The sequence below is a fragment of the Silene latifolia genome, chromosome 10 (genome assembly GCF_048544455.1).
Source record: "Silene latifolia isolate original U9 population chromosome 10, ASM4854445v1, whole genome shotgun sequence".
In the NCBI taxonomy this organism is placed as follows: domain Eukaryota; kingdom Viridiplantae; phylum Streptophyta; class Magnoliopsida; order Caryophyllales; family Caryophyllaceae; genus Silene; species Silene latifolia.
The window spans coordinates 159,773,408-159,795,794 of NC_133535.1; the positions used below are offsets into that span (position 1 = coordinate 159,773,408).

The 22,387-nt window shown below is 37.3% G+C and overlaps 5 protein-coding genes across 10 annotated transcripts; all 5 read left to right on the top strand.

Moving 5' to 3' along the window:
- Positions 1 to 610: 610 nt before the first annotated feature.
- On the top strand, positions 611 to 7,235 carry LOC141606671 (transcription initiation factor TFIID subunit 10-like). Its single transcript, XM_074425888.1, has 6 exons — positions 611 to 826; positions 943 to 1,007; positions 2,563 to 2,625; positions 3,561 to 3,618; positions 4,829 to 4,879; positions 6,911 to 7,235. The coding sequence occupies exons 1-6, from the start codon at positions 725 to 727 to the stop codon at positions 6,989 to 6,991; spliced, it is 420 nt and encodes a 139-aa protein (XP_074281989.1). The 5' UTR covers positions 611 to 724; the 3' UTR covers positions 6,992 to 7,235.
- Positions 7,236 to 8,631: 1,396 nt separating this feature from the next.
- LOC141608770 (F-box/LRR-repeat protein 13-like) lies at positions 8,632 to 9,613 on the top strand. Its single transcript, XM_074428113.1, has 3 exons — positions 8,632 to 8,757; positions 8,815 to 9,516; positions 9,599 to 9,613. The coding sequence occupies exons 1-3, from the start codon at positions 8,632 to 8,634 to the stop codon at positions 9,611 to 9,613; spliced, it is 843 nt and encodes a 280-aa protein (XP_074284214.1).
- LOC141606672 (uncharacterized) lies at positions 8,856 to 10,759 on the top strand. Its single transcript, XM_074425889.1, has 3 exons — positions 8,856 to 9,835; positions 9,943 to 10,137; positions 10,499 to 10,759. The coding sequence occupies exons 1-3, from the start codon at positions 9,617 to 9,619 to the stop codon at positions 10,634 to 10,636; spliced, it is 552 nt and encodes a 183-aa protein (XP_074281990.1). The 5' UTR covers positions 8,856 to 9,616; the 3' UTR covers positions 10,637 to 10,759.
- A 1,280-nt stretch (positions 10,760 to 12,039) lies between these two features.
- On the top strand, positions 12,040 to 15,986 carry LOC141606678 (F-box/LRR-repeat protein At3g58900-like). 4 transcript variants are annotated; one of them, XM_074425910.1, is made up of 5 exons: positions 12,040 to 12,341; positions 12,777 to 13,735; positions 13,882 to 14,055; positions 14,772 to 14,958; positions 15,737 to 15,986. In XM_074425910.1, exons 2-4 carry the CDS (start codon positions 12,788 to 12,790, stop codon positions 14,907 to 14,909), a joined length of 1,260 nt encoding a protein of 419 aa, XP_074282011.1. In that variant the 5' UTR covers positions 12,040 to 12,341; positions 12,777 to 12,787; the 3' UTR covers positions 14,910 to 14,958; positions 15,737 to 15,986. The 4 variants fall into 4 exon arrangements, with proteins under 4 accessions (XP_074282011.1, XP_074282012.1, XP_074282009.1 ...); XM_074425911.1 differs by having other exon boundaries at positions 12,040 to 12,303; XM_074425908.1 differs by having other exon boundaries at positions 12,041 to 13,735.
- A 1,850-nt stretch (positions 15,987 to 17,836) lies between these two features.
- Positions 17,837 to 22,055, top strand: LOC141606679 (uncharacterized). 3 transcript variants are annotated; one of them, XR_012526784.1, is made up of 5 exons: positions 17,837 to 19,405; positions 19,560 to 19,754; positions 20,662 to 20,832; positions 21,696 to 21,854; positions 21,943 to 22,055. XR_012526784.1 is itself a non-coding variant. In XM_074425912.1 (4 exons), exons 1-3 carry the CDS (start codon positions 18,506 to 18,508, stop codon positions 20,797 to 20,799), a joined length of 1,233 nt encoding a protein of 410 aa, XP_074282013.1. In that variant the 5' UTR covers positions 17,837 to 18,505; the 3' UTR covers positions 20,800 to 20,832; positions 21,696 to 22,055. The 3 variants fall into 3 exon arrangements, 2 of the variants coding, with proteins under 2 accessions (XP_074282013.1, XP_074282014.1); XM_074425912.1 differs by having other exon boundaries at positions 21,696 to 22,055; XM_074425913.1 differs by having other exon boundaries at positions 21,705 to 22,055.
- The last annotated feature ends 332 nt before the right edge of the window (positions 22,056 to 22,387 follow it).

A 22,387-nucleotide genomic window follows, 5' to 3' on the forward strand; every position in this document is an offset into this window, starting at 1 on the left:
AGAAGCAAAGGGGTATAGTTGATAGAATTTGAGCTTCCTGGATTTTATACTGCATACTATTCTCTCAATGCTTGATACTAAAGAGGCGGGTCGCGCTAGCGTATTGTCTAAGAAGTGGTATGGTGCTTGGTCGTCCATTCCGGTTTTGAATTTTCAGCCTTGGTACTTTAAGTATGAGTTTGAGGACGATACACGTGCACTAACCCGGCCATTCGGGTTCCCAAGCTGGCTCCAGGACAACTCCTTCTACCAAACCAAAGGGCATGGAATTGAAGAAAAAGAGACTTCTTCAATTAGGTGAGATTGACAGAAGGAACAAGAGAAATTGGTTCTTCATCTTCTTCAATTGCAAATATTTGGGGAAAATTGAGGGAAAATCAGGTGAGAAGATGAAATAAGGGAAGTAACTCAAAAGTCACAAAAATCAGACTAATAGACTCGGGGGCAAAATTGTCATTTCATAATTTTTTTCGCCGGAAAATGGGGTTGGGTGCAATTTATAATCTGAGCTATTAATTTGGGTGTAATTTAAAAAAAAAATTTGACGTGGGAGTTAATGTAAAAATGTGCATTTGACGTGGGTGTAATTGATAATTTACTCTAAAATTATATAAAACTCTACCAACAGGCCCGTGCGATTGTTTGTATATAAAAGAAAACTGGGGGGATTGAGCATGAGAAAGTAGAGTTGTGGGAAAAGCGGGGGAAGAAGAAGAAGAAGAAGATGAACACGGGACAGATGATGGGGCAGAGCAGTGAAGTTAAACAGGAGGAAGATACACAACTCTCTCACTTTCTCTCTTCTTTAATGGATTACTCTCCCACTGTATCCCCTTCCTTCTTTCTCCTTTCTTCTATTATTTTCTTTTAAATTTAATTATTATTATTAACCTAATTAATTAATAATTTGTTTTGTTTGTTGATTTGATATGATATGCTTAGATTCCCGACGAATTGGCGGAACATTACCTCGCTAAAAGCGGTTTTCATTCTCCCGATCTTCGCTTGTATGTTTCTTTTTTACCTTTTCTGTTTTCTATTACCATTATTATTCATCTTCTTCCCTTTAATTGCTTTCCTTTCCTTATTATCTTCTTTCTTTCGCTGTAATAGGCTATAAGCACCAAAAATCCACCGCTAAAAGTGCTAGAAAGGACAACATTTTTTTTTGTCTACTTTGATAGATGCAATTTCAATTCCCCAATTAACACCACCGCCGTGCACCACTACTTAGGCCGCCGTATTCACTAGTACAGATTTTGAATACAAACACCCTTTCCAATTTGCCCTTTCCCCTCTGTCCCTCCTATTTAATTGATGCATCTTTCAGGAAAAAAAAAGGAAAAGGATGAATTAGTCAATTTTAGTGTCCACTTTGCATAAATGTTTGGAAAACCTCAGTTGCTTTCCCAGAGTACACGGAAATTAATTTGTTTCCTACTTTATAATAAAAATATTAGCTTTGTTACAAACAGGGCCGTCTGGGAAGTTTTGGTGGCCCTGTGCGAAACTTTAAAATAGGCCCCCCCGTATGCTACATTATACGAAAGAAACACATAAAATAATTGCTACAAATTTCATCTTCCATACATTACATTGATTACAACAACAAAATTTATAATGTTAAGTCTCATCGTCATTAATAAATGAGACTAACCACTTAGTGATGGCTCAGGGCCAACTTTGACATTTTCGGGGTGCTATTCGATATTTTACAAAGAAGCCCTTATAATATTAAATTATATACATGAGAAAAAATCTTAATAAAAGTCCCAAAATGGTGTAAAAACCGTTTATCTAATAATACACTACTATTAAATTTACTTCATTGAAAAATTACTTGATAGACACTATCGCTATATATCCTTATTTACTTTGTTTAATTAACCAAGAATATTGTGGCTGAGGTGGTTCATCACTCTCTCTAGGGTCCTGAGGTTGAGGGTTCGAATACCGTTTCACACATTAATTGGTTTTCATTTTAGATAAAATAATATCTAAAAAAGATAAAGCTGGTACTGTGAATCGAACACACAACCAATTGATTAGAATAAAATGCTCTTGCCAACCGGCTCAATTGCTCTTAGTATTCAAAATAATCGCTGTAAAAAATATATATCTAAACTACATGGATTTTCAGAATATTGGGCCCCCTAAAATCGGGGGCCCTGTTCGGGTGAACGGGTTGAACACCCTCTTAGCCGGCCCTGGTTACAAAAATGCTATATACGCAAACTGGTTGGTTATCTTTGTTTTATGTAATACAAGAGACCATGGTGAAAAGGTGCGACACAAATGAGACCGCAACATAGTTATTCAGGTTGACTTGTGTGTTCATCATTCCATAACTGGAGGTCATCAATCACACTCCCTAAATACCACTTTTATCTCTCCCTTTAGACTCCCCACTTGAGATTCCTTGTATTGCACATTTGATTATGGGTCACAATTGTACTCGTACTTGCTGCAAGAGGTGTTTACTTCTGTTTGTGTGACCTTAATGGTTATCAATATGTTAGTACATAGTCACTTAGTGGGTTGTGTTTTGTTTTCGATTTACAGGATTAGACTCGTGTCCGTTGCAACTCAAAAGTTCATTTCTGAGGTTGCTACCGATGCTCTTCAGTAAGTTTCTTGTCGCTACTCCTTTTTTGTACCTGACTCAGTCACTCAGACTTCAAAATGCATTCCACAAGTGTGTTTTACTGCGATATCTAAAGAGTTCGTGTACTTCTCAATGTTAAGTAACTAATGCAAGTGCTTATTTGAACTACTTGTTGTGGCTGGAATCTAACAGTGACTCAGTTGTCCATTCACACAGTGATTAGAAAGTTCTCTGATTCTATGGTTATATTTAATTGAAAGTAATCACCATTTCAGTGTAATGGATAGCAAATTGAAGAACAATGTGGGATCAAAGAAAATTCATGTGCATAGAAGTGTAATGGTGAATAAGTGATTGCTTAATTGAACTTGGGCAATTGTTATATAACGAAATGATTTATTCTATGGCACCCCTCTCTTTTCCTTCACCAACAAGTGTAGTAAATGGGCCTCATTACATTTTAGGTTAACAAAGTACACCTCAAGTGTGCTTAAAACCTAACCTTATCTAGGCCACCTTAGATTCGTCTTAAGCAAAAAGCGGAATAAGCAATTTGCGACTGGTGCAAAATAAAAAGGTATTGGTGCACAAAATTTCTTCTAATTGTTTATTTTAACCTTCAATCCTGCCCCATTATCGTTATCTCAAATGTTAGCCCTCTATAATATTAAAATAGAAAGGTATAGAAAGGTATTGTTGCACAAATATTATTTTGAAATAACAATGTTTGCGGAAAACAGTGCGCCTCATGCACATGCGGCGGTCTCATTTTCGTCGCACCTTGGCCTCTTGTCAAATTGGCGCCCCTCATGCCTTTTTAGTCTAAGCATTACATTATTTAATTAAACTAACAAAGCATAGCTTATAGTTATATTTTTAATTAATGAAAGATTTTGTATTGGCAATTCCATTTTTTAACACGATGATGCATGTTCACTTTCGTACTTGTATGTAGGCACTGCAAAGCTAGGCAATCTTCTATAGTAAAAGATAAGAGAGATAAGCAGCAAAAGGTATGCTAATGGGTAATGATTAGTTGTATTTCTCTCCAACTTCTACTCAGTGGATTAGGAAGCGTATAGAAGTTTTTTACTCTCTATGTTCCACTTAGCGTCATACATTTGTCTTTGGCACAAAAAAAATTAGTACGAGTAGTAGAAAAAGTGGGCTTTCTAGTAATTTTTACTTTATTACCCCTCAATTTATTCACCTTCCTTCTCCCACAAAGGGTAAAATATAGAGGTGGCAATAATTGACACGACCCGAAAACACGACACGAACCCGACACGAAGTTAGCGGGTTAGGGTTGAGAGGTTGTGACCCATTTAAGTAATTGGGTTGACACGAACACGACACGAAACTTAAATGGGTCGGGTTAGGGTTGAGCTCTTTTGACACGAACCCGACACGAATAACCCATTTATTTAAAAGTGTCATAATATAGCTGGGTTCAATAAATAATGCAACCAAACAACTTAACAATAATCATTCTCATTCATCATTTTTGGGATAATAAGGCTATAAAACTTAGATTATTTATTAGTTTATTGGGTTAAACGGGTTAAATGAGTTAAAAATGACCTGCTACAAGATAAATGGGTTAAACAAGTCGGGTTGGGTTATAGGAAAATTAAATGGGTTGGGTTAGGGTTGAGACAAATGACCCGTATATCTAATTGGGTCGGGTTAGGGTTGGGGTAGTGATGACCCGTTTAAAGTTGACACGAACACGAATACGACACGACCTGATCTGTTTGCCAGGTCTAGTAAAATACCACCCCCATTCAAGGTCATGAGGTAGGTCATGGAGGGGTTGGGTCAAGTTAAATAAAGATTAAGCATTCCATTAAGATGACCCAATGCAAAAGAGGGTGTCATGTGATGACCTTTGTACTTTAACGAAAGAGAGAGAGAGAGAGATTAGTGAGTTAGAGAAAGTGAGAAATGATTTGGCAAAGTGGAAAATGATTGGGAAAGTGAAACGATATTAAGAGTTAATATGTTGTTGACCCAATTAACTTTCTGGTTGGAGATGGTTAAGTTTCTGACTTAAAACGTAACACATAAAGAAATGTGGAAATGAGTGAAATAGCCCGATAATCAAAACGTTTATTATAATGTGGAGAAGAGGGATTAACAATTTATTGCTTTCACCTTTTGATTTCAAGTTTTTTTTTTCCTTGTATTTTTTAATAGCAAGTCTATGCTTTTTTTTTTTTGCAGGACAAGCGTCTCATTTTGACAATGGATGACTTATCAAGAGCCCTCCGCGAGGTACAAGAGTTATGATGTTATTGCTGTTATTAGATTCATACTCTCTCTAATTCGTTGAAAGCTTCCAAGTTTCCTTTACTCTAAGGGTGAGATTATCAGTAAGACTCTCCCAAGTCTTAAGACTCTGCCACATCAGCTTTCCACTAACTTTTATTATTTCTTTATTGTTCAGACCCACCTCAGACACACCTCAGACTTTATACATTATCTGTCAGACTCACCTCAGACTCTACTTTTCCACTTTACCCCTTTTTTTTCACAAAAAAGAAATGACACATAGGATTCACTCATTGGTTAATTTCTTTTTAAGGTGGGTCAAGACTCACCCAAAGTCTTAAGTTGAGTCTTGGATTTCCAGACTCAACTTAAGACTTTGTCAAGACTATGGTAGATTATTGGTAGTTTTGAGTGAGTCTTGTCTTTAAGAGTTACCAAAATCTTGTTTCAAGACTACCAATAATCAACCCTTATCTATTTTGGACACAAATATCATAAAAATGACTACACTACCCTCACCTCAGTCACCTATTCTCACAAACGTAACCACTCCCTTATCCATGGTCACCTCGATAGCCACCACGCCTTAGCTCAACCTGCCCGACACTAGCCCAGAACAACCATGTTCAACCACCCGTACCCTCCACTGCGTCAGATTAACCACTCATACCACTGCCCTCCATACCAGACCACCCAACAACGCTCAGACCGCGCCCCCAGCCAAAAGTCACCCAAATTAACTCATCCCTCTCCGCTGATAGACCCAAGCTTCAAAATTGGTTTTCTCCAGCCCTCTGAAACCGCCACCAGGATCCGACAGAAGTACGAAATTCCGTCCCTCCCCACCCCCATATTTACATTTTTCGAGGGTGGTAATGAATTGAAGATATTGATGATGCAGATATTGGGTCCATCTTTTCTCGTGATGATGAACCAACAGATGACTCAATTTTCCACGAACTTGCTCTACTCTTTTGTTGACATAAAATGCCTCACAGGCCCAAGGTGAATTTGTTGGTTCAGTAAGTCCTTGGCCGGATCTCAGGAAGATGGGTGGCAGCCTCAGTTTTGTAGGAGCCACTTGTGAGGGAGTTTCACAGGGGAGAAGGGGAGATCTGGGATAGGGGGGAGTTGGTGGAGGAAGTGCGGTGGGCGTGGCAGATCTGGCTGTTGATGTGTGTGTGTGTGGGGGGGGGGGGGGGTAAATGGCAGCTATGGTGGCTTTATGGTGGGGAAGTGGTGGTTCAGGTGGGCTATGATGAATGTTTGTAGAAGGGCAGGTGATGACTGATATATGCCTGGTGGTGGTGGTGGTGGCAGTGGCAGTGGTGGGTGGGTGGTGGGTTGATTTTTGGTGGAGGTGGTAGTGGTACTACCTACTAGTGGTCTGATAACATAGTCACTTAGGTTATTCCTTGAATTTCACTCCCTCAGAAAATTTGATACGCTTCACAGAATAGAAGGGAGTAATAATCTTCAAAACCTTTCAAAAATATGGCAAAATGTGCTTGTGGCAATAAAAACCTTTACAAAATTGCTGCGTTTTGGTGTTGCACCGTTGGCCTATAAATTTATTTCAATATTTTACCTTTCCTTTGAATGGAATATGATGGTGAATCTGCTACAGCTTGTGTGCACTGAAAGAATACCATTGAGGTTTTTCTTCCTTTCTATTCGTTCTGCATTCTGCATTTTCAGCCTTGTCTAAAGCCCTCTTAACACCAACTTATACACGGTATCACTCTGCCACCATAGGTTGTTTTACTTTAAGGCTTAGGGATTCTGAAACGCTGATTTATGTTTTTTTTTTAACCATGAGGGTGCTGCTTTTATCTACCTGGAACCCACTCCCTGCTGCCACCAACCCTTTCATTTGGGCTACACGAAAAACTGGGGCTCTGTTTGATCCTGCTTGTGATATGGACTCAAGTGCTTTTTAGGTGCAAAGATGATGTTTGTTCATTTGTCATTGTGAGCTATGTGATCTGGTTATCAATCTGTTGCTGGTACTAATTACAATGTTATTCATTTCAGTATGGGGTCAACTTGAAGCATCAAGAGTACTTTGCTGACAGCCCTTCAGCAGGGATGGATCCAGCTTCAAGAGATGAATGACTTTGTAGTTGGTAGGCAGATGCGCTCGACTATTGTATACATTTCTAGCCTGTTCTACAATTTAATGCCCTGCGATGCACGGGCATATTTGTAATGCTCTGTCGATGCCCGGGCCAACTTTTAATATCCTATGATTATGATGTAATAATATAATCCAAAGCCCTGTTTCTGACCTTAATTTTGCTGAACTGAACTCAGCTTATAATAACGGTATGCATGAGAATATATGCATACGTTTTGATAATATGGTTATTATAGTCATAAAGATTAGTTGTATAGGAATTCTAACCTACAATCACTAAATTAATCTCTTAAGCAACTTCCGTAGTATTTTTTTTTCTGACTCCATTTTCGTTGGAAAATTGGAAATGAATACATTGTATTGAGGTTAGTTTTATACTTTTATGTAACCAATATTGAATGAACAAACAAAAGCATGCATAATCAAACGGTATATATGAGGACTAACAAAATTGTATGAAAAAGACGTAAATAAGACTTTCAGCTAGTTTTTGCTTTTCTAGTTTTATCAAACACGGCATAAGATTATAGAGGCTATTTGGGTAAATATAAGTTTCAGTTAATAGATCCTACAACCAGTTGTACCCCAGTTGTATGCTCTAGAACCCGAGCTATATAATAAAATTTTTGAGTTTTGTTTTAAAGAAGTCGAGTTGTACCATAAAATTTCTGGACTCACTTACTTCTTACAACAACATCAGAGTCTTAATCCCAAAATGATTTGGGGTCGGCTGATATGAATCATCCTTTCGAACCATCCATGGGTGAACGCACGCCTCAAAATGCGAATAAAAAAGGGAAAATGAAAAACAAAAAGGGAGAACGAAAATGTAATGGAAAGTCAAGGTAAAATTAGGGTTTTTAAAATCGAATTCCGTATTTTTTTTATAAAAATTTAAAATTTAAATCGAGAGAAAAAATTAAATGATTTTAAAAACCGAAATAGAATTAAGGATCCGGAATGCCTTAAAAGTAAACCAAGTAAAATCTGTAAGAAAGTGGTTGGTAAAAAGTGTAATAAAGGAGAGAAGAATAAATAATTTAGTTTCTTTAAATTAAATAAAAAACACTAAATATGTCAAAAAAAAAACATCAAATACTAAAAATCCACATTAAATTTTAAACATAAAAAAAAAAAAAAAAAAAAAAAAACTCAAAAAAATTACACATAAGCTCTATAAGATATAACTTATTATATGATGTTATTATAGCACTGGAGGTATAATATTATTTATGATTTTATATTAGTAATATTTGCTTAAAACCGTCTCACATAATGCATGTCTACTTCAACCCTGGCTTTTCTTCGATCCTTTATGTCATCTGATTAATCTGAAGTATACAGATTTTTGCTGAGTTTCCCATGTGTTCAATTGATTTAAGCCCATCTGGTATGGTATACTCTTTTATGTGACCTAATCTGCCATTTTTTTGATCGATTATGCTGCATAACTGTAGTACATTGTTGTTTGAGATGGGTTTTTCTGGAATTTTAATTTGTAATAAAGATTCTATCAAGAATTCTGAATTGGGTATTTGTTAGATAATTCAATTATTAGGAATTTGCAAATTTGAAATAGTGCATACCAACTGTTCGACGAAATTCCTGTGAGAAAATCATGGAGTTTGGGGAAAATGTAGCAAAGAAGCAAATGGGTATAGTTGATAGAATTTCAGAGCTTCCGGATTTTATACTGCATACTATTCTCACAATGCTTGATACTAAAGAGGCGGGTCGCGCTAGCGTATTGTCTAAGAAGTGGTATGGTGCTTGGTAGTCCATTCCGGTTTTGAATTTTCAGCCTTGGTACTTTAAGTATGAGTTTGAGGACGATACACGTGCACTTGAACGTTTTGTGGAGTTCGTAGATAAGACGATGCAAAGATACTTTACGCAAAAGTATAGAATAACAAATATGTACCTTCTGCTTCTTAAGGTTGATGAAAAGGTAGAATCTTTGGCTGACAAATGGATAATGATCGCGGTGGAAAACCAAATCGAGAGATTGGAAATCCAGAATTTTGATGGTGGAAATGAGTATAGGTTGCCTGAGATTCTATTTTGTTCAAAATCACTGAAATATTTGAAATGTTGTAAAGCTAGGTTGCCATATTATGCGTCTATGGAGCTCATCTCGCTCGAATATTTGATTTTGATCCTGGAAACTGTTGATGAGGACATGCTTCAAGAAATGATCTCTTTCTGCCCCTTGGTTGAATTAGATATTACATACGATAACCACCTTAACGAAATTTCACTTCCTTTGATAAGAAAAGTTAATAGGGAAGTTGAAGGCCGGGGTAGTGGAACGATGCAATCCAACCTCCAAGCATCTCAGCTTCAAAAGTTTGTTGATCGTAGTTGTTTTCCAGATTCCCCGTGGCCATGGAACTTGAATGTGGTTGCATTGAAAAACTTAAGAAAGCTGGAGATTTGTTGGGCTTCTATTTCAGATGATGTTGTTTCTGAGCTGGCATCTGGGCTTATAGCATTAGAAAGTTTAGTATTGAATACATGCTCCATGCTGAAATGCATTAAGATCTCAAGTATTTCGTTAAAGGAACTTCAAATTTTAAATAACCTAGACTTTAATGAGTTGAAGAATGTTACAGTTGATGCCCCCTAACTTGCGCGAGTTTTCGTACAAGTGTAAAGTGGAGACTTCTCTGTCACTGATCAGAGCGCTTGATCACTGTAATGCTCAATTCTTGCCATTGGTGACATCTTCGATCACCAATGCTTGGTTTGTTAAGCTAAAGAAGTTTCTCACAGAAACAAACATTTTCAAATCTCTAGTGCTGAACTTGGATTGTACTCGTCTGGTATGATGTATATCCCCGATTAATGATGTACTTACCATGTTTGATTGTCTGATGTCCAAATGACAAAACATAGTTTGATTGTCTTTCCATTATGTTGGCATCTACAGGTTGTGGCAGAGGAGGAGCAACTGAGGAATGTGGTTATTGGCCAACCATACAAACTCAACGAGTTAAAGCTGTGTGAAACAAGACCTTGGGATTCTTCAAAATCTTCGCTTATGACCTTTCTGGATGGTCTGTTTTGGTGTTGCCACCCTGATGTGCTGTCAATAACAACAAAATTAGAGAATTCGGCTGCGCAGGTATGCTACATCGGCGAACTCATGTATCTTCTATAAACACACAAATCTGTTCGCTCAGTCTGCCCGACCCAATTCCACATTGATTTTGCTCGTCTTAAACTGACCCTTTCCCATATTCAGGACAGCCGTATTCAAATTGGCTCAATCCTTACCCGTCTTGCTTGAACAATCTATTTTCTCGGATTTACTCCACAATTCCTTTATTTTTATTTCCATTTACCCTGTACAACCTATTCCGGACTGGATCATCTCCCTGGACGTAACCTCTTATGTCTGCTAGTTGTGTGAAATTTGAATTCCGAAAGTATGAAAGATTCGTTGCCTTAAATCCTTAATTTGTCAACCAACTATGTTTTGGCAGTTGATCGTGAGCATCCTCAGGGAAAAAGTGCGATGCTGGAAGGATCCTTTGAAAAACATTGAAGTTGAATGCATTGAATCCTCTCATTTACTTTCATATTTGTACAAGCTCGAGATAAGACTCGGGCTTTCTTGGTAATCACTACTTAGTACACCTTATATCAGAGACTACCATCGTGGTTTGAGCAGCTTACTCCGTGTATTGAGCTTATGAGTTACAATTTTAAGGTGCCTTCCGCTGATCAGTCACTTTGTTCTGCCAACAAAACCAAGAGATTAAATCCGAAGAGGCTTGTTTATATTTGTCCGATCTTAGTTCAGAAGCTTCATTTTTGGAAGTATAAATTGTAGTCGAAAAGGACCAACTGAGGAATATTGAACCTCCAGACCTCCGCCATATGAAAACTTGTAAGTAGTTGTAACCATGAATTTTGTGTTTTGACCCATGATATCTCATAAGTTCATGATTGGTTAATGAACATTAAGTCAACACAATGATAGTTTGTTGGATTACTAAGACGGAGCATCTTAAGGAAGACTAGCTGTTTTTTTAAGAGGATTGATTAGTTATAGTTATTGTTTGTGAGTTTGTGACCATATCATATGGTGTGACAGACTAACAGGGCTCTTTACAGTCACCTTTTACATCAAATGTTCATTCTTTTCCATAAAATAGACATTTTTATGCGGGGCGCCATACTTTGCTGACATTTTTAATGATTCAACTCTTAAGGAGTCGTTTGGTTACCACTTGAAAAACGCGGGAAATGGAAAATCCCATGAATTTAAAAAAAATAAGGTTGTTTGGTTGCCATATTTTTGGAAGAATGTAGGAATTGGAACTTCCCAGGAACTTTCAATGCCTACATAATGTGGGAAGTGGCTTACCTACTCCCCCCTTGGTCATTGGAAGTTCCTATGGGATTCAATTCCTACATGGGCAACCAAACGATTTTGCCCAATTCACCCGAATTGGATGTTGGAACTTAATACCCATGAATTGCAAGTTCCTAGGAAGTTAGAGTTCCTTGAGCAACCAAACAACCCCTAAATTTAGACATATTTATTTACTCTTACTTACTACTACAGAAAACAGTAAAAAATTTTCAAAATTGTACATCTTTACGAGATTTTCTGTTTGAAAAATAAATTATTGTTTTTGAATCGTAAACGGGAATTATGATCGGTAAAAGTCTTTTGATGAAATAAACTTTAACTATCTAGAGCTCAAGGGTACACGTACAACCATCAAAAATGATTTTTTTTTTTCAAATGTATTGTCTTTACGAGATATTGGGATATCCGATTTTAAACAGTTCTCGAAACACTCAGACATCCGATTGTAAAATTTCTTAATGCACATCCGATTCTGCTTATCCGTAAAAAACCGGATTGGATATCCAGTCTAATTGATATTCAGATATTCGGACTTTTTAATTTGAATTTCAGACCAAATTCGGATTGAAATTTTTCACTCGGCCTTAATGGTAAGAGTCCAATAATAAACATTTGGGTCGTTCATATTGTGTTAGACGAATTCATGTTATTGGGTCGGACCATTCGGGTCGGTCACTTTGGCAAATTTCAAAAATACTGAGTGAGTTCCATTTATTACTCAGTATCTACTTTTACTGTCACTACAATAAAACCCTCTTCAATTTCTGGGAACTCCATTAAACCCTTTACTCTCCTAACTATAATTTCTTCAACACATTTTCTTTTTCTCCTCACATTTTTTACCCAATTAAATTACTAAGTTGAGGATGATTTACCCAGAATTTATCAAGGGAATCAGCTGAAATGTAGGTAATTTCAGTGTAATATCTCAAGTATACATCCTTTTGGTAAACTCTTTTGTTATCTTATCTTCCTTAATTTCTAATTAATTATGTTTTATAGCTGTAGTGTACTGTTGTTTGAGATGGGTAGTTCTTAATTTTAATTTCTAGTAAATAAATATACTAGATTTGTGAAAATTAGGGTTTTAGATAGTGCATATCAACTGTTTGAGGAAATTCCTGTGAGAAAAATCATAATGTCTGGGGAAAATGTAGCAAAGATGCAAAGGGGTATAGTTGATAGAATTTCAGAGCTACCGGAATTTATCCTGCATACTATTCTCTCAATGCTTGATACTAAAGAGGCGTGTCGCGCTAGTGTATTGTCTAAGAGGTGGTTTGCTGCTTGGTCTTCCATTCCGGTTTTGGATTTTCGGCCTCAATACATTAAGGAATTTGAGCCGCGCCGCTATGATGATGATATGGTTAAACGTTTTGTAGGGTTCATTGATATGATCATGGAAAGATACATTACGCGGAAGTATAGAATAACAGAATTGTACCTTATGCTTCCTGAGGTGGATGGAAAGATAGAATCTTTGGTTGACAAATGGATAACGTTTGTGGTGCAAAACCAAATCCAGAAATTGGAAATCTGGATAATTTCTGAAACCAAATACAGGCTGCCTGAGATTCTATTTTCTGCAAAATCGCTGAAAGTTTTGGCAGGTATCGGCGTCATGCTGCCATTTTATGAGACTATGGGACTCGTCTCTCTCGAATATCTGATTTTGTCCATGGAAACTGTAGATGACAATATGCTTCAAAGAATTGTCTCTTCCTGCCCCTTGGTTGAATTAGATATTACATATAAAAACTGCTTAAATAGAATTTCACTTCCTTGGATGAAAGAAGTTAATGGAGGAATCGAAAGCTGTGGTAGCGGAATGATGCAATCGAGCCTCAAAGCATCTCAGCTTCAAAAGTTAAAGTTTGTTTGTAGAGGAGATCTTAGTAAGGAATTACCGTGGCCATGCAACATGAACGTGGTTGCATTGAAAAACTTGAGAAAGCTGGAGTTGCGTTTTGTTCCTATTACAGATGATGTTATTTCAAAGCTGTCACATGGGCTTGTGGTGTTAGAAAGTTTAGTAATCTGGAAGTGCTTTATGCTAAAATGCATTAACATCTCAAGCAATTCGCTTAAGCAACTTCGAATTACAGATAACTCGGGGTTAGAAAAGGCAACGATTGACGCCCCCAAGTTGCTGGAGTTTTTGTGCAGCTGTGAAGTGGATACCTCCCTGTCGTTGATTCAAGCGCTGGATCATTGTGATGCTGAATTCTATCCATTGTGTCCAGGTTTGGTCCATGCTGTTTGGTTTATTAATTTAAAGAAGTTTCTCACAAAAGCAAACGTCTTCAAATCTGTAGAGATTAAGCGGTTGACTTTTCCAGGGGTATGAATTTCTGATTTATTTATTTATGTTTAATGTTTATTATTCTTCTTCCCAAATGACTAAACATAGTTGTATTTCGGTTATGTATTTTCGAGTACGGGATACTATGGATGAAAATAACGAAGATTATGTTGACATCTATATAGATTGGGATCGAAGAGGACCAACTGAGGAATGTTGGTACTGGCGCACCGTACAAACTCAGGGAGTTAAAGCTGCTGAATCCTGCCAAATATTCACTTGTGGCATTTCTCAACGGACTGTTTTGGTGTTGCCACCCTGATGTGCTGTCAATGTCAACCGATTTACAGGCGGCTAAGGTATGCTGTGTTTCATACTTGCCTGATTGCCTGATGGTATGGTGCTAGGGTATGAAGGCAAAACTAAAGGAAAATTGACAGGGAGTGACGGTGGAGGGAGGAAGACGGGTTTGTGACTATTGTCCGTAACTTCAATGCAGTAATACGTCACCCTTGGGAGGTGTTTGTGACTATTGTCCGTAACCTCTTCGAAGCTGACCTGATCGCCCCAACTACAATACTGCCTATCCAAATTTGTCCAACTTATAACTGGCCCAAACTACCAGTTTCCTCATCCCTAACTCTTCCAAGCATTACCGTCATTACCGGCAAACCCCGTGATGCACTTACATTTATTCAATGACCCTCCAGGCCTCCACCATATTAAAACCTGTGGTATTCTTTGTTGGTCTGTTGGTTTTATGGATTGTATATATAGGTAAAATGTGACCCGGGCTGAAATAGTTCTACTTCTTGCCTTGCTTATTTTCCGAGTAGTAAAATCCAGGAGATTGATTGGGTGCATTTTAATTTTCTTGGTCGTCCGTAAAATTGATTCTTGAAAGTATTAGCCAAAACCATTCCACTAAATAGTGCATTATTTTGCTCTCTGAATCATCATCTCCCTGAACTTACTACCCATCTTATGTTTGACGATTGTATGAAACTTGAACCCTGAAATTATGAATCATTAAGCTCCTTAAAACCTTAATTTGCCAATCGTTTTTTTTTTGCAGTTAATCTTGAGCATCCTCAAGGAAAAAGCGGAGTGTTGTGAGGATTCCTTGAAAAGCGTTGAAGTTGAAAGCATGGAATGCCCTCGGTTACTTTCACATTCATCTGTGGTTGAAACCAGGCTCAGGTTGTCTTGGTAGTCATATTAAGAACTTCCACAGTACCTCGGGATCTCACAACTGTACACAGGTATCGTAATATTTTATAAAAAAAAATCATCACTGTATTTTACATCATTATTTTTACTAGTTATATGGTCTAGCCTTGCTCGGGCTTTATACTACAAAATTATTTCTAATTTTATATTTAGTGGGGACTTTGGATTCACGGTTATGAAAATAAAATATAAATTTGAAACTTTCAGAAGGAAGAATAACTTAGAAAAAAAACTTAAATTTTTATTTATTTTAATGTTGATATTTTTTACTACTTGTTGGAAAGCATCAGCTATAGCTACTTCCCCTCACTCCGTATGAGCAGTATTTAAAAAAATATTTGGCAGAACATATGCAAACCTAGTTTTGTTAGAAACCCTAAATTCTCGCCAACCCACGATTATCACAAAATGATTATGAAGAAGCAACTTTCAACCCCAATTTGTACTTTAGTATTATTAAGTTGCCTGTTATTGTATATCGAGATTCCAGACGGGATTATTAATCACAAAATTTAATTACTTAAAAACGAGTTTATGCCTTTACTAGTATTACGGGATTACATTTCTCTCCATACTCGTTTATATAATTATAAACGGAGTACTATTCTCATAATGGCCTTAAGCCTGTAACCATATTATCTTTTATTAGTGATTACTCCGTATGATACTATGTTCATGAGTCCTGACTATCGATAGCAATTTAGAAGAAAGGATACTGAGCTAGGGAGTCACGGTTTCAGGATGTCTTTTAGATGTTAGAATATTTTATCTCGTGCTTGTGCTGATCAGTCGCTTGTTCTTATAACACAGCCTCCCTTTTCTTCCGAAGAATCCAGGAGATAAAAATGGAGCGATGGAATTTGAAGAGGAGTCGTTTATCTTCATCGATGAAGTTCATGTTTTCTTAAATTCGTCATTAAAAGTTTATGTTCACGCTATTTAGTTACGTGTATTAGTATATGATGTTTATGATACTTTAGGTTACTCGATTGATGTGATGTTAACTTGTTAAGAACTTATATGATGTCATTTTTATCCTAAGATTCGAGTTGGAGTTGGATTTTCCAAGAGCACATACCGCTGATAGGTGTGTTTCTAGTTGTTCAAAGTGAATTCTAAATCGTTAATAAGAGAGCTGGTAATTAATTTTCCTATATACTTCGTAGGAAGTTGGGAACTCCATTTCATTTCATTTGTCACTTCGCAATTTTGTAAAGTGTTACGCTGAAGTTTTTTATTCGAATTAGAGAGGAGAAGAGAGAATGTTGCATTATGATTCGGGAAAACTTTCATTGATCTTTCATTATGAATTTACTCACTTACGACTTTGGTAGATTATCGACTTAACATTAATGCTAGTACAATGACCTCAACTATAGTACATTGAACCTAGCTCTAAGACCATCCCTAAGCAAGGTTACCGACTGGGTCGTGGCCTTGTTGAGTTACCTTAATGACACATTAAATTAGGATTAAGGGGATGATTTTGGTGATCTTGAAGTACTTAGGGTCAATTGGTAACCTTCAGTTGAGTTGGTGACCTTGTTGGTAGACTTGGCAAAAGCAACCCGACCTGATTGACCCGATCCGAAAAAGCTGACCCGAGACCCGAACTACATCACCCGAATGTGGCCCGAAAACCCGATTTGACCCGACCCGATCCAAAGATGACCCGAGCCTTCTTAACCCGAACTGGCCCGATCCGAAACCACCAAACCCGAAAATGACCTGACAAAATATTACTCTAATTGAACCGAAAAGACTTGAAATAACTATTTCTCTATTATTCATTGACCCGACCCGAAACAACCTGCCCCGTTTGACCCGAAACTGACCCGACCAACAAACCCGAAACTGACCCGAAACCCGAAATGACCCGTCTCGACTCGAGTTAACCCGAAATCAATGACAAACCCGAACTGACCGGCCTGAACTGGCCCGACCTGAACCGACCTGTTGACCCATTTTGCCAGGTCTACTTGTTGGTGACCCGGTAGATGACACTCTCCCATTAGCTAGAAACAAAAAAAAAGGACAACCGTCAAAATAAAGGGAAGGTGACATTTGGTTGAGAATGGTGACCCGATAAGTGACACTCTCTCATTGGCTGGAAAGTGGAAAATGATTTGGGTTTCTCTCATTGGCTGGAACAATGTTGTTAGGATCGGGATTCTACTTTGAATCGATGGAGGAGGGTAGGATCGAATCGGTAGAATCGGATCGTAGAATCGTAAGATTCTACAAATTCACTAAATATAGTTTTTTATTTGGTAAAAATATATAATTGAGGATCAAAACACTTGTTTATACCTAAAATATTGATAATTAATAAGTTTAGTATCATTTCATGAACATGTTTCACAAATTAGATGAAATTTTGATTTTATGATGTCATTATATAAAAATATATTTTAATATGTTTACTAGGGAGTCGGATCGTAGGATCGTAAGATCGTAGAATCGTATTATGATTCTACCTCTAGGAAATTTCAAATAAATAGGATCGTAAGATTCTACAAACATGATAGAATCGTAGGATCCGGGATCGGTCAAGCATTTTTGGATCGTAAAATCGTAGAATCATGGGATCGAATCGGGATTCTGACAACAATGGGCTGGAAAGTGGAAAATGATTTGGGTTGCTGACCTAGGTCGTGATCTTCTGCTTGAGAGGGTGAAAGTGGATCAAGATAATTAAGGTGTGATTAAGAGGAAAAATATTGATGACCCGATTAACTCGACCTTCTACTTTAGAATGGTCTAAGGCATTGTTCTTTTGGACTTAATTTCAATTATTATAATTTCAATTCAGATAAATTCGTTCAAACTCCAGATGAGTTCTTCACTACAATTCTAAACATTTGGGTTGTCCATATTGGGTTCTCAATTTGAAGGTCGGGTCGGGACATTCGGACCGGTAACTTTGGCAAATTTCAAAAGGAGCAACTACAATTTATTACTCAGTATCTACTTTTACTGTCACTCCAGTAAAACCTTCTTCAATTTCTGGGAACTCCATTAAACACTTTACTCTCCTAACTATAATTTCTTCACCACATTTTTTTACCCAGAATTTACGAAGGGAATCAAGTGAGATGTGCGTAATTTCAGTGTAATATCTCAAGTATACTGGAATTTGTTTACATCTTTTAGGTAAACTATTTTGTTATCTTATCTTCCTTAGTTCTTAATTAATTATGTTGAATAGCCGTAGTGTACTGTTGTTTGAGATGGGTAGTTCTTAATTTTAATTTCTAGTGAAGTTATGAACAAGAATTGTGGAAATTAGGGTTTTAGATAGTGCATATCAACTGCTTGAGGAAATTCCTGTGAGAAAAATCATAATGTCTGGGGAAAATGTAGCGAAGATGCGAAAGGGTACGGTTGATAGAATTTCGGAGCTACCGGAATTTATCCTGCATACTATTCTCTCAATGCTTGATACTAAAGAGGCGGGTCGCGCTAGCGTATTGTCTAAGAGGTGGTTTGCTGCTTGATCACGATACGGTTGAACGTTTTCTAGGATTCATTGATAAGACCTTGGAAAGATACTTTACGCGGAAGTATAGAATAACAAAGATGTACCTTGAGCTTCATAAGGTTGATGGAAAGATAGAAACGTTGGTTGACAAATGGATAATGATCGCAGTACAAAACCAAATCCAGAGATTGGAATTCCGGGTAATGTCTCAATGCAGCGAATACAGGTTGCCTGAGATTCTATTTTCTGCAAAATCGCTGAAATATTTGAAGTGTTATGGCGTTGTACTGCCAATTTATGAGATTATGGAGCTTGTCTCTCTCGAATATCTGATTGTAGGCCTGGAAACTGTAGATGAGGGTATGCTTCAAAGAATTATCTCTTGCTGCCCCTTGGTTGAATTAGATATTACATATATTGAATACTGCCTTAAAAACATTTCAATTCCTTGGATTAAAAAAGCTATTGAAGGAGTCGAAAGCCGTGGTAGTGGAACAATGCAATCCAACCTCCAAGAATATCCGCTTCAAAAGTTTGTTTGTACAGGTCGTATTGAGGAATTAGTGTGGCCATGGAACATGAATGTGGTTGCATTGAGAAACTTGAGAAATCTGGAGTTTGTGGATGTTGCTATTACAGATGATATTCTTTCAGAGTTGTCATACGGGCTTGTGGTGTTAGAAAGTTTAGTAATTATCCAATGCCCTATGCTAAATTGCATTAGAATCTCAAGCAATTCACTTAAGCAACTTCATATTACAGATAACCCGGGATTAGAAAAGGCTAGAATTGACGCCCCTAAATTGCTGGAGTTTTACTGCATCTGTGAAGTGAGCACCTCTCTGTCATTAATTCGAGCACTAGATCATTGTAATGCTCGATTCTTCTTACAGTATCCGGATTCCGTGACCGATATTTGGCTTGTTGCGTTAAAGAAGTTTCTCGTAGAAACAAACTTCTTCAAGTCTTTAGAGATTGAGCTGTCGTCCCCTCTTGAGGTATGAAATTTACACCCATTTCATGATTTATGTATGTTTAATGTTCAGTTGTCTTCTTCCCAAATGACTAAACACAGTTGTATCTCGGTTGGTTATTTTTAAGTACGGGGTATTATGGATGAAACTAATGAAGATTATGTTGGCATCTATATAGATGGTGGTCGAAGAGGACCAACTGAGGAATGCTGGTACTGGCATGCCGTACAAACTCAGGGAGTTAAAGCTGTGTGACACAAATATTTTGACTCCTACCAAATCTTCACTTGCGGCCTTTCTGAATGGACTGTTTTGGTGTTGCCACCCTGATGTGCTGTCAATGACAACCAATTTACAGGATGCCGCAGCTAAGGTATGTTGTGTTGCTTGGTAGTATGGTAAAAGAGTAGGGTAGGACGCCAAAGTAAAGTAAAAGTGATGAGGAGTGAAGATGAAGGGAGGATATTTGGTTGGGCGGGGAACGTTGCACTAATGCATTAGTGCATTACCCTTGGGAGGTAACCTGTCCCGGTCATTTGTTGTCTTTTCCATATTTGGGTGTCTCAGTCAATTGTTGTTCTTTATATTTTAATAATGAACTTATGAGCAATTTGATCATTCACACACAGTTTGTTACACTTGTCATTTAGTCATTGGCCCCTTCCTCTTTCATTGGTCTTTGTGCCAAAACCAAAGGACAACAATTGACCGGAACGGAGGGAGTATTTGACTATTTGTGACTATTGTCCATGACCTTGTCCATTACCCAACTCATGCGTCCAGCCTATGACTGACCTAGAACTACCAGTTTCCTCTCCCCTAATACTTCTACAACCATTACCTCTAAAATTCCTTAAATTTGATTTATATTACCCTTATAACCATTACCCGCATTCCAACCAAACCCCATTTTTGGTGAATTGTTTCGGGGGCAAGATGGCTGCAGTAGTATATTATGAATAACAAATGAAATCCTGCATCGTCAACCATTATGCACTAACATGTATTCAATGAACCTCCAGATCTCAGTCATATGAAAACTTGTCGTATTCTTTGTTGGTCTCTTGGTTATATGGATTGTATATATAGGTAAAATGTGACCCGGGTTGAAATGAATGTTACTCTTACCTTGCCTATTTACCGACTAGTAGAAACCAGGAGATTGTTTGGGTGCATATTGTTTTGGGGTCTGAACTCTGAATCATCTCCCTGAACTTATAGAAACTTGAATTTTAAAGTATTCCTTAAGACCCTAATTTGCCAATCGTTTTTCTTGGCAGTTGATCTTGAGCATCCTCCAGGGAAAAGCGAAATGTTGGAAGGATCCCTTGAAAAGCATTGAAGTTGAAAGCATCGAATACCCTCAATTACTTTCAAATTATCCTGAGCTCGAGATCAGGCTCAGATTGTCTTGGTAGTCATATTAAGAACTTCCACAGTGCTCTACACAGGTATCTTAATATTTTATAAAATCACTATGTATATTAGGGACTTAGGGTACCCTATATATTATACATCATTATTTAAGTAGTTCCCTCACTCGACCATTAATTCTAATTTTTTTTCATTATTTCATATTTTTAAGATTAAACTACTTTTTACGAGCAGTATTTAATATTTTTGGCAGAACGTATGCAAACCTAATTTAATTAGGAACCGTATGTTCTCGCCAACTCACGACTATCACAAGATGTGTATGAAGAGCAACTTGCCAACCCAATTTGTAGTTTAGTCTTATTAAGTTACCTATAATTCTATATCCAGATTACAGACTAGATTATATACCACAAAATTTAATTACTTAGAAACCACTTTATACCTTTCCCAGCTTAGAAGTTAGAAGTATATGAAAATCCTTACTCGTTTATATAATACTTCTCCGTGAATAATTTCCGTTTATTTTATTTTGTGAGGGGAAAATAAAGCAAACGTAAACTATTCATTGGGTCGAAGGGAGTATTTTCATAATAATGGACATACCCATAACCATTCTACCTTTAATAGTGGCCATTTTTATTAGCAAGGGTACTGAGCTTAATAAGAGTTACAATTTCAGGATGTCTTTTAGATGTTAGAATATTATCCCCTATTGTGGTGATTTGTGTTACTCCGACTCTCCGACACGTGTCGGAGTGTCTGACATGTCTATTTTGGGTGAATTTTCCTATTTTGTGGTCTAAATTGAAGTGTCGAAATGTCGTGTCGTGTTGGACACCGACACGTGTCAGACACGCGATACGGTAGTTAAGTGAAGTGTCTGAGTAAGATATCAGAATCACTTGTTCTTACAACACCGTCTCCTTTTTCTTTCTAGGGAATCCAGTCGATAAAAATGGAGGGATGCAATCCAAAGAGGACTCGTTTATCGTCATTCAAATCTTCGTTCGGACGCTACGTTGAGGAAGTTTATGTTCTAACCTTTTTATTTTTACGTGCATGCGAGTTTCGACCCATGATGACTCATAAGTTAATGGTTAGATGGATCATGGATCATTGATGTATGCTTTTTTTTAGAGAGATGTTGTTTAGTGACGTACATGTGAATTGTGATACTCCTCTAGGTTACTCGATTCAGCCTTTGCGATATTTTGATGTTCATTTTGATCCTGCCAGATTCGAGTGTACGTTGGATTTTCCAAGAGCATACCAATGATAAGTGCACTTGGTTACTCAATTCGGTATGAGTTGCTTTAGATCTGTTTCACACTTATTACATCTATTGATGGCGATAGGTAGGGTATGGCCGTATGGGTAGGGTCTAGTAAAGTAAAACCCATGCCCGCACCGTGTTCTCATGATGTACCCATACCCGACTTATACCCATCAGGACTTGAAATTCATAGAACCATACCCGATATACCATTTTTAATTTAAAATGTACTATTTTTTTTTAAATTTTAAAATACCATCAAATTTAATAAAAGCAAAAGTAGTAAAAACAAACAATAAAAAATTTCATGTTTACGCTCAACATTCACAAAATATCAAAACACTATACTCGTACTT

Excerpts from the sequence above, each read along its gene's own strand:
- LOC141606671 (XM_074425888.1), top strand. The coding sequence starts at position 725 with ATGAACACGGGACAGATGATGGGGCAGAGCAGTGAAGTTAAACAGGAG. Across the intron at positions 2,626-3,560 it reads GTTGCTACCGATGCTCTTCA|GCACTGCAAAGCTAGGCAAT; the intron begins GTAAGTTTCTTG and ends ACTTGTATGTAG. Across the intron at positions 4,880-6,910 it reads TATCAAGAGCCCTCCGCGAG|TATGGGGTCAACTTGAAGCA; the intron begins GTACAAGAGTTA and ends TATTCATTTCAG.
- LOC141608770 (XM_074428113.1), top strand. The coding sequence starts at position 8,632 with ATGGAGTTTGGGGAAAATGTAGCAAAGAAGCAAATGGGTATAGTTGAT. Across the intron at positions 8,758-8,814 it reads AAGAGGCGGGTCGCGCTAGC|CCTTGGTACTTTAAGTATGA; the intron begins GTATTGTCTAAG and ends TTGAATTTTCAG.
- LOC141606672 (XM_074425889.1), top strand. The coding sequence starts at position 9,617 with ATGTTACAGTTGATGCCCCCTAACTTGCGCGAGTTTTCGTACAAGTGT. Across the intron at positions 9,836-9,942 it reads ACTTGGATTGTACTCGTCTG|GTTGTGGCAGAGGAGGAGCA; the intron begins GTATGATGTATA and ends TGGCATCTACAG. Across the intron at positions 10,138-10,498 it reads TAGAGAATTCGGCTGCGCAG|TTGATCGTGAGCATCCTCAG; the intron begins GTATGCTACATC and ends ATGTTTTGGCAG.
- LOC141606678 (XM_074425908.1), top strand. The coding sequence starts at position 12,533 with ATGTCTGGGGAAAATGTAGCAAAGATGCAAAGGGGTATAGTTGATAGA. Across the intron at positions 13,736-13,881 it reads AGCGGTTGACTTTTCCAGGG|ATTGGGATCGAAGAGGACCA; the intron begins GTATGAATTTCT and ends ACATCTATATAG. Across the intron at positions 14,056-14,771 it reads CCGATTTACAGGCGGCTAAG|TTAATCTTGAGCATCCTCAA; the intron begins GTATGCTGTGTT and ends TTTTTTTTGCAG.
- LOC141606679 (XM_074425912.1), top strand. The coding sequence starts at position 18,506 with ATGTACCTTGAGCTTCATAAGGTTGATGGAAAGATAGAAACGTTGGTT. Across the intron at positions 19,406-19,559 it reads AGCTGTCGTCCCCTCTTGAG|ATGGTGGTCGAAGAGGACCA; the intron begins GTATGAAATTTA and ends GCATCTATATAG. Across the intron at positions 19,755-20,661 it reads TACAGGATGCCGCAGCTAAG|TTGATCTTGAGCATCCTCCA; the intron begins GTATGTTGTGTT and ends TTTTCTTGGCAG.